Source organism: Pleuronectes platessa, chromosome 20 (assembly GCF_947347685.1).
Source record: "Pleuronectes platessa chromosome 20, fPlePla1.1, whole genome shotgun sequence".
Classification (NCBI taxonomy): Eukaryota; Metazoa; Chordata; class Actinopteri; order Pleuronectiformes; family Pleuronectidae; genus Pleuronectes; species Pleuronectes platessa.
The window spans coordinates 13,798,866-13,811,003 of NC_070645.1; the positions used below are offsets into that span (position 1 = coordinate 13,798,866).

The 12,138-nt window shown below is 42.1% G+C and overlaps 1 protein-coding gene across 2 annotated transcripts in view; it reads left to right on the forward strand.

The window, feature by feature from the left end:
- The window catches only part of col11a1a (collagen, type XI, alpha 1a), a 72,914-nt gene that overhangs the window by 20,891 nt on the left and 39,885 nt on the right, over positions 1-12,138 (forward strand). Inside the window, exons 8-25 of one of the 2 annotated variants that reach the window (XM_053412802.1) lie at positions 142-429; positions 1,519-1,584; positions 1,727-1,768; positions 1,872-1,934; positions 3,163-3,237; positions 3,350-3,433; positions 4,369-4,425; positions 5,556-5,609; positions 5,724-5,777; positions 6,444-6,497; positions 6,636-6,689; positions 7,810-7,863; positions 8,163-8,207; positions 8,423-8,476; positions 8,575-8,619; positions 9,433-9,486; positions 10,117-10,161; positions 10,483-10,536. In XM_053412802.1, the coding sequence (XP_053268777.1) occupies positions 142-429; positions 1,519-1,584; positions 1,727-1,768; positions 1,872-1,934; positions 3,163-3,237; positions 3,350-3,433; positions 4,369-4,425; positions 5,556-5,609; positions 5,724-5,777; positions 6,444-6,497; positions 6,636-6,689; positions 7,810-7,863; positions 8,163-8,207; positions 8,423-8,476; positions 8,575-8,619; positions 9,433-9,486; positions 10,117-10,161; positions 10,483-10,536 (1,242 nt within the window). The remainder of the gene's footprint in view (positions 1-141; positions 430-1,518; positions 1,585-1,726; positions 1,769-1,871; positions 1,935-3,162; positions 3,238-3,349; positions 3,434-4,368; positions 4,426-5,555; positions 5,610-5,723; positions 5,778-6,443; positions 6,498-6,635; positions 6,690-7,809; positions 7,864-8,162; positions 8,208-8,422; positions 8,477-8,574; positions 8,620-9,432; positions 9,487-10,116; positions 10,162-10,482; positions 10,537-12,138) is intronic. The other variant, XM_053412801.1, reaches the window with a different exon arrangement.

The following is a 12,138-nucleotide window of genomic DNA, read 5'->3' on the forward strand; positions in this document are numbered from 1 at the left end:
ATATGCTGCATTCATTAGCAGTCTGCTTTAATAACATCTTAAAGTACACTGTTCACCTCAACTGCTTCATTAACATCCCTTTCTCCTTGGTTGCTCACCATTCCCCCCCCCCCCCTTCTTATCCTGGGTAACGCCTGAAAGGCTGCGGAGGAGGAGGATGTTGTCGGTGCGTATGTCACCGACGCTGCTCCCAATGCCGCCGAGCCCACCGCTGTCCCAGAGACGGGGGACAACCTGGACACGGGTGCGGAAGCATACAACTTTAAGGAATATGTCCTAAACGAGTATGACTTGGGCGATGTTGACAACAGGTTGTATGATTACGGGGCATATGATGAGTACGGCCTGGCCCCGCCCAAGCCCACGTCGGCCTACGAGGATGAGGTGGGGCCCGGGGTTGCGGCTGAAACCGACGTTTCTGAGAGCACCGTAAGTATCACACCCCCGACTCCGCTGACCGAGGGGTGTGTGCATGAAGGGCCCGCATCAGGGACTCACTCTGTCCTCCAGTGCACGCCTCACTAGTGGGTTGCTTGTCATGGGATACGTGTGCAGTCAGTTAATGCATTGTGTGTGTGATTTCTGATTTAATGACTGACAGTTGTCATGGGGACAGTGCATGCATCTGGGTGTAACAGAATTTTTTAATTGGCAGAGAAACACAGGAATGATTCGCCCTCATGATTTTCTTTCTTTCTTACAACATATTATCCCCACACACATTCTTTATTCAATCAGTGTATGTCGACCCAACATACCCAACAAGCCCCACCCCCTTCGTCCATACCTCCATTTTGACAACATGACAACTCTCCCTGCCTACACTACAATTATCCTATAACTCATAGGCAGCTGCCTGCAGAGTGAGTGCACACACGTAAACACACGCTTGTATTGAGGCTGTTATAGATTCCTTTCACTCTCTTTCATGCCCAAACTTTTGAACCCTACCCTCACAGCTCATCCCAGTTTGTCAACCAGTTAGTGGAAAGTTCTCACTCACATCTTTTTCCACACTTCATCTTTATCTCTTGTCATTTGACCCCAGCGCTGTTTAAATTGACCTTTTTGTGGGATTTTTTTTGCATGACAGTTATAACCTGCTGGTGTTGAGTGTTTTTTTTTTTTTATCTGGTCACCTTCAGCCACACTGCACAATGGTAATGCAATGACAGCACTGCTCCATTTCAAGCACAGCACAATGTAGAGGTCCATTCTTTCTCAACGTGACTAACTCCGTGTTGCCTGTTTTTGTTCCGTAGCGTCATCTCACTTTTTGTGCAACTCTTCACTCACTTTTTCTGTCTCTGACAAAGCTGCAGTAGTTACATCGAAGTATGGGATATTGATTGATCTCTGTAAAGCATCTCGTTCAAGCGTTCCCACACATTCTTTTCCCTGGCTGAGCTGCCAACCCCCCCCCCAGTTGCCATTGCTCATCGCTGCCATTCATTCACCTGTGAACTGTGTGACTGCTGTGTGAAGAATGCCACCTCTGTGCTCGCTCTGTAACTGCAGGTCGCTGGTGCCGGAGGAGCCTTCGGAGAGAAGGGAGAGAAGGGCGAGCCGGCGGTGATTGAACCTGTAAGTCCAAAAGTCAATGCTGAAACGTACCTGTCATTTTTTCTACACACGACATGTCCAAATGTGTGCGGTGATATAAAACACTTGTTAAACACTTAAAACTTGCATCAGAATTTGACTTTGACTGTTTTATTTTTTTAAGGGCATGCTGATTGAAGGACCACCAGGACCTCCTGGCCCAGCTGTGAGTATATTGATTTAAGTCCTGAGCATCATTAATACACCACGTCTGTCTGGGTTTAAACCTGCTTGCGTACCGGTGGTCTGACTTAGCGTCGTCTTTTCAGGGTCTTCCTGGTCCCTCAGGCCTACTGGGACCCCCAGGCACCGCTGGAGATCCCGGTGACAGGGTGAGTTAATGTCTCCAAAAAACCCACTGTTTTGTTTGTATGTGTGTGTAAATTGTTTATAAAGTGATTGATGGTGCAGAGATGACTTGTACCCCTGAATACACCACTATGAGCGCTACATATTAATACGTACGAGTACCTCATGCCTCATGGGAACTTAACCTTCCTTGCATATGCACACAGTATTGTAGAATAAATAAAAAATAAACCAGCCTCCTAAATCTGCTTGTGCAAAATGTTATCACATGCTGCTCCTGTAAAGATCCAAACAAACCCAAACTACATTGCTACAAATCAGTGCGCTTAGTTTTTTTAAACAGTGGTAAATTAAGCAACAATATTTGTGCTTCACATGAAGTGGTAAAACGGAGCCAACCATTAAACCAGTTTACAATCTTAACAGGTAAGTTATTAGGGGTCAAACTGTGGAAGGTTAGAAGATGGAGGATATTTGCCCTGGGGTTTCCTTCAGAAGAAGTATCCATCTCTGTTCCGCAGATGTGCAACACACTCCCTCTTTCACGAGCATGCATACACACACACAGACACACACATTCAAACATGGGCACCAGAATTCATGGAAAGGGATGTTGGTTTTGGACTGTAGACAGTAGCGGGGTTTACAGATGGACAGGCTCAGTCTATGTGTGCTGGGGGAGGAGGAGCACATATTAATGAACCTAACAAACAGCCCACCTCCAGCATTTAGTGCCCCAGCTGTGTGGTGCCTGTGTGTGTACTCTGTGTGAAAGTGTGTGTGGCTCTGTTCGTTTTTCCCCTCCACATTACTGCCACTGTTAACCGCATAGCAGCATAGCACAACATCAGGTACATTTTTCATCTGGATACATATTTGTTTGTACATTTTGTCTGCACTGATTTCCATAATGATCAACGTCATTTGAATTCTCACAACATTTACATCTGGATTAAATCTTAAATGCACAACACAACATGTGGGACATGTGATAAAGCCTATAGAAAAGGCTTTAATATAAACATCAGATGTCACTAATATAGATTAACTGGTCAACTGAGTTTTCAGATATTTTGATATGAGGATATCTGCATTACTTACAATGCATTTCAGATGGATTTTAATTTTTAATCATTATTGAAGAGTCCCTGAAGGAAGAGAATTTGTCTTTATTCCCTTTAAACGTTTTATTTTCTTCCCTGTGTCCCAGTAAAACTTAAATTCAATTTTTCTGTGTCTTCTGTGTTACAGGGTCCTACTGGTCGTGCTGGACTGCCTGGTGCTGATGGTTTGCCTGGACCTCCTGGTACCATGCTGATGTTGCCAGTAAGTGCTCGATATAAGAAAAATATTTGTTTATATAATTCCATATTTCTGTTTTTAGTAGTGATGTCAAACAGATTGAGTAATGTTTTGTTTGTGTGTTTGCGATTAACAGTTCCGTTTTGGGGGAGACGGTGAGAAGGGTCCAGTGGTGTCTGCCCAAGAAGCCCAAGCCCAGGCCATCCTCTCCCAGGCCAGAGTAAGTACACAAGGACATTAAACCAGCCCCCACGTCACAGAGCCCCCCCCCCCCCCCCCCCCCCCCCACCCCTGCCTGGCTCCCTACACACAGCTCTAGGGGGAAAGGAGGGGAAGGATGAGGGAGGACAGGGGAGGGGAGGGGCGTACACTGAGTTTAGTTGACCTTGCGGGGCTAAAAGGAGACATGCCGAGCAGGCTGAAGTGCAGCAACATAAAAAAGGCCACTTTGAACAGATGGACAGGAGAGACTGTTAAAAATACTCCTGTGGCTCTCGGCCTGCGGGTGGGCTAAACCGACAGGTGTAGGAAGTGTCTCTGTGCACGTGGGAGAGGAGAAAGGATAAAAATCTGGACTTGGTATTTTGAGAAGCCGTCAGGTTCTCCTCGAGATCCCACATTAATTACGCCCTCAGACACACAGTGAACCAAGACATGTGGGTCTACTGCGTCATAAGACAACATTATAAAACGGCAGTTAGAGAATATATAGAGCATGGAAATGAACCAAATACATGATAAAGAAAATGTGCAAAATGGAAAAATGGTTACTGTCATGTGCATTTTGCTCTGCTGTAGAAGTGTATGTTATTTAATCAGATATGCATGTCATTTAGAATGAAACATCTTTTTAAAATGTCCATAAACAGAGATTGTTACTCTAGATGTTCATATACAATAAAATGAAGTAACCACCTTTCAGTGATTATTCATTTGATTGATTTGAATATAATTCTGTTACAAACTCCTGCTCAAATATTTATCACTCAAGAGCAAATCAAACAAATCAATCTATATAAATCTGAAGTTTGACAGAGGATGAAATTAATGTTAAAAATGCAAAATTGGTTCAAACTTGTGTGTGCTCCACGTACAGTGTATAGAGTTTTGACTGTGTGGAATCTGACCTTGTTCTTGCCTGTGTCTGGCCTGCAGCTGGCTATGAGGGGACCCCCAGGGCCGATGGGTTTGACAGGAAGATCAGGCCCAGTGGTGAGTCTCTCTTCTTTTTCTCGTGGTCGCTTGTAAATTTGGGTGCATAACTTTTTCAACTCATGTTTACTGTCCAATATATTGTGTTCACAATTGACAATTAAAGTTGTCACATGCACACAAACTCCAATTGGATCAAATTGAAGATAATTTCAGTCAAATCCTTATGCTGTGCTGTATACTTTTCTGTGACTTTCTAGAAACCACAATGTTTTAACAAGTTTAAATTGACTTTCAGTATATTTCTACTACTCTAATTGTCAAACTGAAGAAAGCAGATGATTAGTTTTGTAATGTGCTGTTGCATCAACACCTGGTGGCTCAGTGGCCACACTGCCTGTCTGCTAGGTGTAGCACCTGCCAAGAAAATGTCATTCTGTCCCCCATTCCCCTCCCCTCCGCTCTCTGGGGCTTGTTGATACACGATCCCCTATTTATATGCAGGTAAAGGCTCGGGGAACTTTCCAAAACTGCTGGTTGCGAGCTAAAGGGGGAAGTGTATTGATCTGAAAATATATGGCAATAATCAGATGCAAAGAATAGTGGAAGACATTTTAAAATTTGTTGCTGAAAATATGTAAGTTTTTAAAATTACATTCAAATGTCAGTGTTTGAGACAGTCAAGCTGTTTGATGATTCCAAAACATCTGTCTGTAACTGGCAAATCACCAGCTTCGAATCCATGGCTGTCTGCAGACAGATTACAGAACACAGTGTGCCCCGCATCTCGGCCTATACCGAGAATTTAGGACTGTACTTATAGACTTTAAATTTATGCCCAAAGACTCCCAGGGGAGTTAGTGTGCATGCATGTCTCTGAGGATCCTTCTGAGATATATCAGAGTAACGTGATATGCTAGAAACAAAGCAAAAGCAACGTTTGTGTACGATGCACACAATCCAGAATAATAAGAACAATCTCAGTGATTACTAAGAACTTCATCATGTCTCCGACTCTCCTCCCAGGTACTTCACATAGCAAAAGGAATGTGTGGGATGAACTTGCATAGAAAATCTGCATATTCAGCTTAACATCGCCATCTGCTGTTTCCTTGAAACTAATTTTACTCATCAAAGTGCATGTGTGACAAATTGAAGGAACTGTATTTGGTGTGTTTTTCTCTATTTAGGGTCTACATGGTTCTACTGGACTGAAAGGAGAAAGTGGAGACCATGGTCCTCAGGTGAGAAAAAAGTGTTTCCACTGCTCTAAGGCATAAAAGTATCCCCCACCAGCTACTGTAGGCCAGATTCAAATTGTGTCTGTTGTTCACCAAGTGATCCTTGTGTCTTTGCAGGGTCCCCGTGGCATCCAGGGGTCCCCAGGACAAATGGGAAAAGCTGGCAAGAGGGTGAGTGAACCCAATGACACGTGTGTGTGTGTGAGTGTTCACATGCCTCTGTGTTTGTTTTTGTCTGGTTGTTTGTGCTTGTGGCCACTGCTCAAACGCTGAGAGGCTTACTTCCAGTTCAACAAACAATTGTGTGATATGTGCTTAAAGGCCTGCGCTGCCTCCAGTTCTCGGATCAATGGCCGGTCAGCTAATCTGTCTGAAAATGCCAAAATGGGAAAACTACAGATGTGGGCTGCAGTCAGTCACGAAGGGCAGACACAAGTGGTTCATTAACATAAACCAGTCATAGGCAAATTAGCTATACAAGCTTGATTCATTGGAAACTGAAGAACTGATTCCCTGTTCCTCTTCTCAAGTGACCAAATACCAGTTATTTGTGTTTGCAAACATGTACTTGACTTCTGATAAGATTTCGCACAATGCAACAAACTAACTGCACCCTTTAAATCAATAAACACCTTATTAATAAAATGGTCATGTCTGAAATAATCATACTTTATAATTTGACTTTATAACAGTTTTCTTGAAAAAGTTAGATGCTTCACCATTATGTAACAACAAGAAAGCTGGGCAAAAAAATGCTAGAAACTATTTATATTTAACATCCATGGATTTGTTAAAATACATAGATCTTGATGTATGTTTAACTTGTTTCTTTTTAAGGGTCGTGGTGGAGCTGATGGTTCTCGGGGGATGCCCGGAGAGTCAGGCTCCAAGGTAACAAATAGCAGCACGCCTCATTTCATGTTTGTCACTGAATTCAAATGAAAAATAGGAAAAAGCCTTTTTGTGCTTACCATGATGAGTTTGATGCTGTGATTTATTGGTGACACTGTCTGCTCTTCTTCATCACAGGGTGACCGAGGCTTCGATGGACTCCCGGGACTGCCTGGTGAAAAGGGACACAGGGTGAGCACAGAGTGTTCGATGCCACCTCTTCACTTTGTCAGATTCCCGCTGTTAGATTTCTATACCGGAAGAATAACAAAACAGATTTATACGGAATCCTTAACAGCAACAAAGTATTGTAAACAAGCTTAAGAGCTAAACTGGCATCAAAACAAAATGTAGTTATTGTGGATTGATCCTCTTAGTTTATTTTGGTTGTCTTTTGTAGATGGCAATAAAAAGATTGGGATGTTTTGGCTGCAACCAAGACACCTCCTAAATAGTGTGATGAGAGAATAACTGCAATGTCACGAGGGGAGTAATTACACGTTTAATTTGTCTAATTCCACTAATGTGCCTGCAGTAATCAGACAACTTGGAAAGATTTTGTGAGGCTGTTGCACAGAGGCTATGTCTGTAGAATAAACCACATTATTTCGAAAGTAGAAATTACATCACCGGAGGGCAGGGCACAACAACACAAAGTTATGTGGAACATAACTTTAGACTGCAAGAGTCTGGTGCACTGCTCTGATAACTCTAAATGAATATAATGTCTCTAATCATTATTCCACCAGCCTGTGGTTTTAGTTTAGTTTTTTACGTTAATTTAAGTGTGTACCAAAAATAAAAAAACTATCAAACAAAACAATACACTTATTCACTTGTAAATATTCCATGAATAAAAAAGAAGCAGGAAGAAGAAGCATCTTTTACTACCTGCTCCTTTCATATAAATAGTATAGTTTTTAAAGTATATTTTTTACTTTTGCAGCCTTATTTAATCAGACAAAGTTAATCTAGTGATGAAAGGGGGGCAAAGAGAGTGGGAGAGGATATGCAGCAAAGAGCAGCAGTTCTACCAGACCAAACTATGGGCCTCCCTATAAATGATACATTATTCATCCTCATTACATAGGCAGATATAATATATTAGTTTGAACGGCTCTTTAGACTTGACAGCTGCATAAGCAAATAACAATGTAATACAGCAAGAACAAATAGAAATGTGGAGAAACAAGGTTTTAACTTAAACGCCCTGAGAGGAGCAGTGTCAGTGAAAATCAGTGGTGATTTATCCCATGTCTGTCGCTTTCTCTCATCTTTTCTCTTTTCTTTTCTTCCACTCTTTCCATCTCAGGGGGAGCTTGGACCAATGGGACCCCCAGGTTCGTCTGGAGAGGATGGACAGAGAGTAAGAGCTTCCTCTTTTTACTTAACATCCACAAACAACTTGTTAGAAAAAAAACGCACTGAGCTTAAGTGAACCAACGGCATATATAAGTTCTCAGCCCTCAGGCAGCAGCAGCAGGGTGGAGAAAATTAAATGGGGAGAAGGGTGGTTTATGATTCACCTTTCCTCTCCCTGAAACTAACTATACCACACACTTTTGATATTCCATGGTGATAGCTGATATTAAATGTGTGAAAAAACATTGAATGAATCTCAGTTCAATAAACGTCTCTCTGACTGGTGTGTTTTTCTTTCCTCAGGGCGAGGATGGAGAGATCGGGCCCCGAGGATTAGCAGGCGAGAGTGTAAGGCTTCTAATGGTGCTATATCATCACACCTTCCTCTATGTTTAGGATTCCAACAAGCTGCAACAAGATCCTCTTAAATCTTGCTTTCAAGTAATATGTGGTCACTCATTGACAGAAGTGTCCACTAGGGGGCAAAAGTGGCCCACTGAAAATGCAATTAGCATTGAGTGATTTGCATTTTATTTCACGTCATTTCTTCTCACCCTTCATAGGGTCCAAGAGGTTTGTTGGGACCCCGTGGTTCTCCAGGACCTCCTGGATCTCCTGTACGTACCATCAACTTCACCATTCCCTTTTTTTTTTACATCACTTCCTGTAATTGATATGCTATAAACATGATTGTTCTCTAATCTGTCCGTCTCAGGGTGTTGCTGGAGTTGACGGGCCTCCGGGTTCTAAAGGAAACATGGTATGAACGTCCTGTCAGTTATCTGTCTGAAATATTGCTCCAGATCAGCACACTCTTTGAGTCGTACCTCACTGTTTGTGTAGGCTTGAACTATGTAGATTAGTCTGGTAAAACCCCTATAGGAGGCACAGCTGTGAGGTTAAAAGTCTTTCCTAGGTCTCAGAGGAGGTCAGAAGGAGAGTGTCCCCTTAACAAAGTGGAGGATCAAGTGCTGAAGTGTAGTGCCCCCCTATTTCTGCCATATTATAATGAGATAAATACAGTTTATTGACAGGGTAGGTTCAAATTTTGCAACAGGTCCTGAAAAGAATCCTGATTTACTGGCAGTGATTTCAGACACATTTTATCAATGGCCTGTATCCATTTGGTACAATCATTATCTTCCCACCACAACTGTAGTGCAGTTTGAGACCAGAACAGAATGAACACATCCTCCTGATGTCCCTCAGGTGGTGTCTTAATTGAGCTTCTAATTTGGCTCTAATGTTTTACACTCAGAAATCTTATTATGAGAGACAGATCTTTATTCTCTATATTCTGGCAGCCCCCTGTGTGAATCACTATCTATATCAATTACATGATGTGTCACTTAATGTAATGGAACACAAAGGGTTCACAGCCCAGTTAGTTAAGAGGCAGGAGAAGATGAGGCAGGGTAGAGGGAGAAGTTACATCACTTCCTCAACAGGTTACTATAACTGCCACTAGGACTACATAGGCTGCTGGAAATGACTGAACCTAACTTGGGAAAGGGGTTTACTCTGGGACTAGTGTTTATTGTTCTGTTTTCTCAGTGTCTATCTTCTTTTTTAGGGACCCCAAGGAGAGCCAGGCCCACCTGGGCAGCAAGGAACCTCAGGAACACAGGTAAACAAAGAAATCATGCACTGTCACAGCTCTCCCCATGACAGACACAAAGTGTGTAGTATAGATGCATGCACTGCACATGATGTGTAAATACAGTGCAGGGGCCATTTACACCCTGGTTTAAGTGCATTGTATTACCACAACCTCCACACACACGCAAATACACACACACACACACACACTTTTCTGAAATATCTTTCAGGTCTTTTTTTCTTTTTTGGGGGCGGGGGTTTCAGGGTTGATCATTTGAAAGCATCTTATTCATGTTGGTGGAATTCCTGCGAAGCTGCCGCACATGCTGGAGCAAGTTTCAGTGCCTCAAATTACACTACGCCACACACACACATGCACACACACACACTGGCACTCATCAGGTAGCCACCTAGAAATGTATACACAGAACATGTCCACAAATATTTAAGTGTATTTCCACAAGTATGCTAGATGCTAATACGCCTTTTGACCCATCACACACACAAACACACCAGCTTGACATTCCTTCACAAGCTCAACTATTTACAGCTCTAACAAACTTTAGTTTATCCAGCCTTTGTGTGTTTGTGTGTGTGCACGCTTGGTGTTGCTATGGCAACAGGCTCTCATGTTTATCTATGTGTCTCTTCCTCACAGGGTCTTCCTGGACCACAAGGCCCCATTGGACCACCCGGAGAAAAGGTGTGTTCCTTTTTGGGGTTTTCCATAAGAATTCCGACTAACATGTGCCATTCTAATAACGCAGAGGAAATCTCAAGGTTTCAGTAAAGTAACTCAAATTTCATCATTAGAATTAACTGAATAGTTGCTTTTGCTTGTTTGACTTATACCTTGAGTTGAATTTGTAGGACTAAAACAACTTTATTTCACTTTGATCTAAAAATGTAAAATGTTTAATAGTTTTGAAGAATAACTGTGCTGCACTGGAATCTAGTTGAAATGCATTTCTGACATTGCCCCCTGACCTCTGACCTTTCTTTTCATCATCTTTTCCTCATGCAGGGACCTCACGGCAGGTCGGGGTTGGCTGGATTACCTGGAGCTGATGGGCCTCCTGTGAGTACTCCTATTTCCCATGTACACACAGTATGAGTTTAACAAAGACGGAAATTACCCCACTTACTCACAGAGGATCCCACACTTGCACAGGATGTGGTATAATGTCCCTGTTGAGTGAATATGTAAAATGGTGAAAGGAAATGTGGACATAACCTTTGCTCAACCAACAGGTCTTTACACAGATCAGACCTTTGAAGTAACCTGTTATATTCACTTAGATGGCCGATGATATCCTGATTGAGCTTTTAACACAATACATGTGCTTAGGACTCAGGTCATGCAGAAAGTGACACTATTTCATCACAGGCAGAACTGTCATTTTTACATATTTTCAATCCCCAGATTATAGATCGTTAGTGAACTATAATGGCAAGATAAAAAGACGATATAAAAGTAAAGTTTATCTTAAGATATCTCAGGCTACAAGCTGGCGAATAGAGGGGATGCAGTGTAGGATGGGGCAATATATCTTTCTGTGCTTTTAAAGCCACATGTAGCCAGTGACAGGAAGCCAAAAACAGTAGGACTATGATGATATTTTTCTTTGTTTTTGTGAGAAAGCTGGCAGCATGACTTTGTGCAAGCTGGATATTTGAGTCAGCCACTGAATTTGGAATAAAAATGATCCCATCGGCTGTAAACAAAGGGCTGCAGTATCCTTGAATTAAAGAAAAGAATCCTAACCCTTCTCCTGAGCTGTGTTTGTTATGTCATGAAAATGATAAGAAAATACAAAGTTTAGCCCAGAATCAAGAATCGCATGGATAGATTGTGACTTCATTTATGGACATATATATCTGACTATCTTCAACATAACAGTGAAATTAAATTTTGTTATTTCAATTACACCAATGACATTGTTTCAATTGATACAGTTTTGTTTAATCACATAATTTTTCCTTTTTAAACCATGAATATTAGTGACAACAAAAAACTTGTCTGTATCCTTTAGGTGCCTGACACACACTGACCTGTAAGAGGCTGCTGCACTGTGTGTCAGAGATCCCTCAAAGCATTTATGGGGGTTGTTATTCCAGACCTGTAGTTTCTCTTGTCATTCCTGCCTCTGCCCTCAGTATAAGAGGTGCGTAGGTTCAAGAAGCAGGCAGCCCTCAGTTCCCCCCAGGCCCCTCAGACTGGGAGTGCCAGGTGTTTGCAGCTACACATATATATATGTGTGTTTAGAGGAAGAGGGGTGTATTGAGCTGAATCTACTTCATCACTCAACACTGGCCACCACACAAGTGTCTCAAACTGCCACAGAGATAGTCCGATTTCCTTTTCTTTAATGACATACACAATATCACTTATCCTCCTATGGTGCCCTGATAGTCACATAAAGGTTAATTGATGTGTCGGCTGCTTGTGTGAAAGTGTGCACAACATCCTTTGTTACCTGAATATGTGCATTATGGGAAATCCTGTCTTGTTGCTGGATCAGATAACACATTTACAGCTACATCTAATTCATCATAGCTGAACGCAAGTATTCCTATGTAAATACAAATGCGTCATGCTTGTTTGCAAAGATCCAAAAGATGAATAAGACAGATTTGTTTTGCATCTCTATGTTCAGTTTAAAAGGTTTCTCTTGCAACC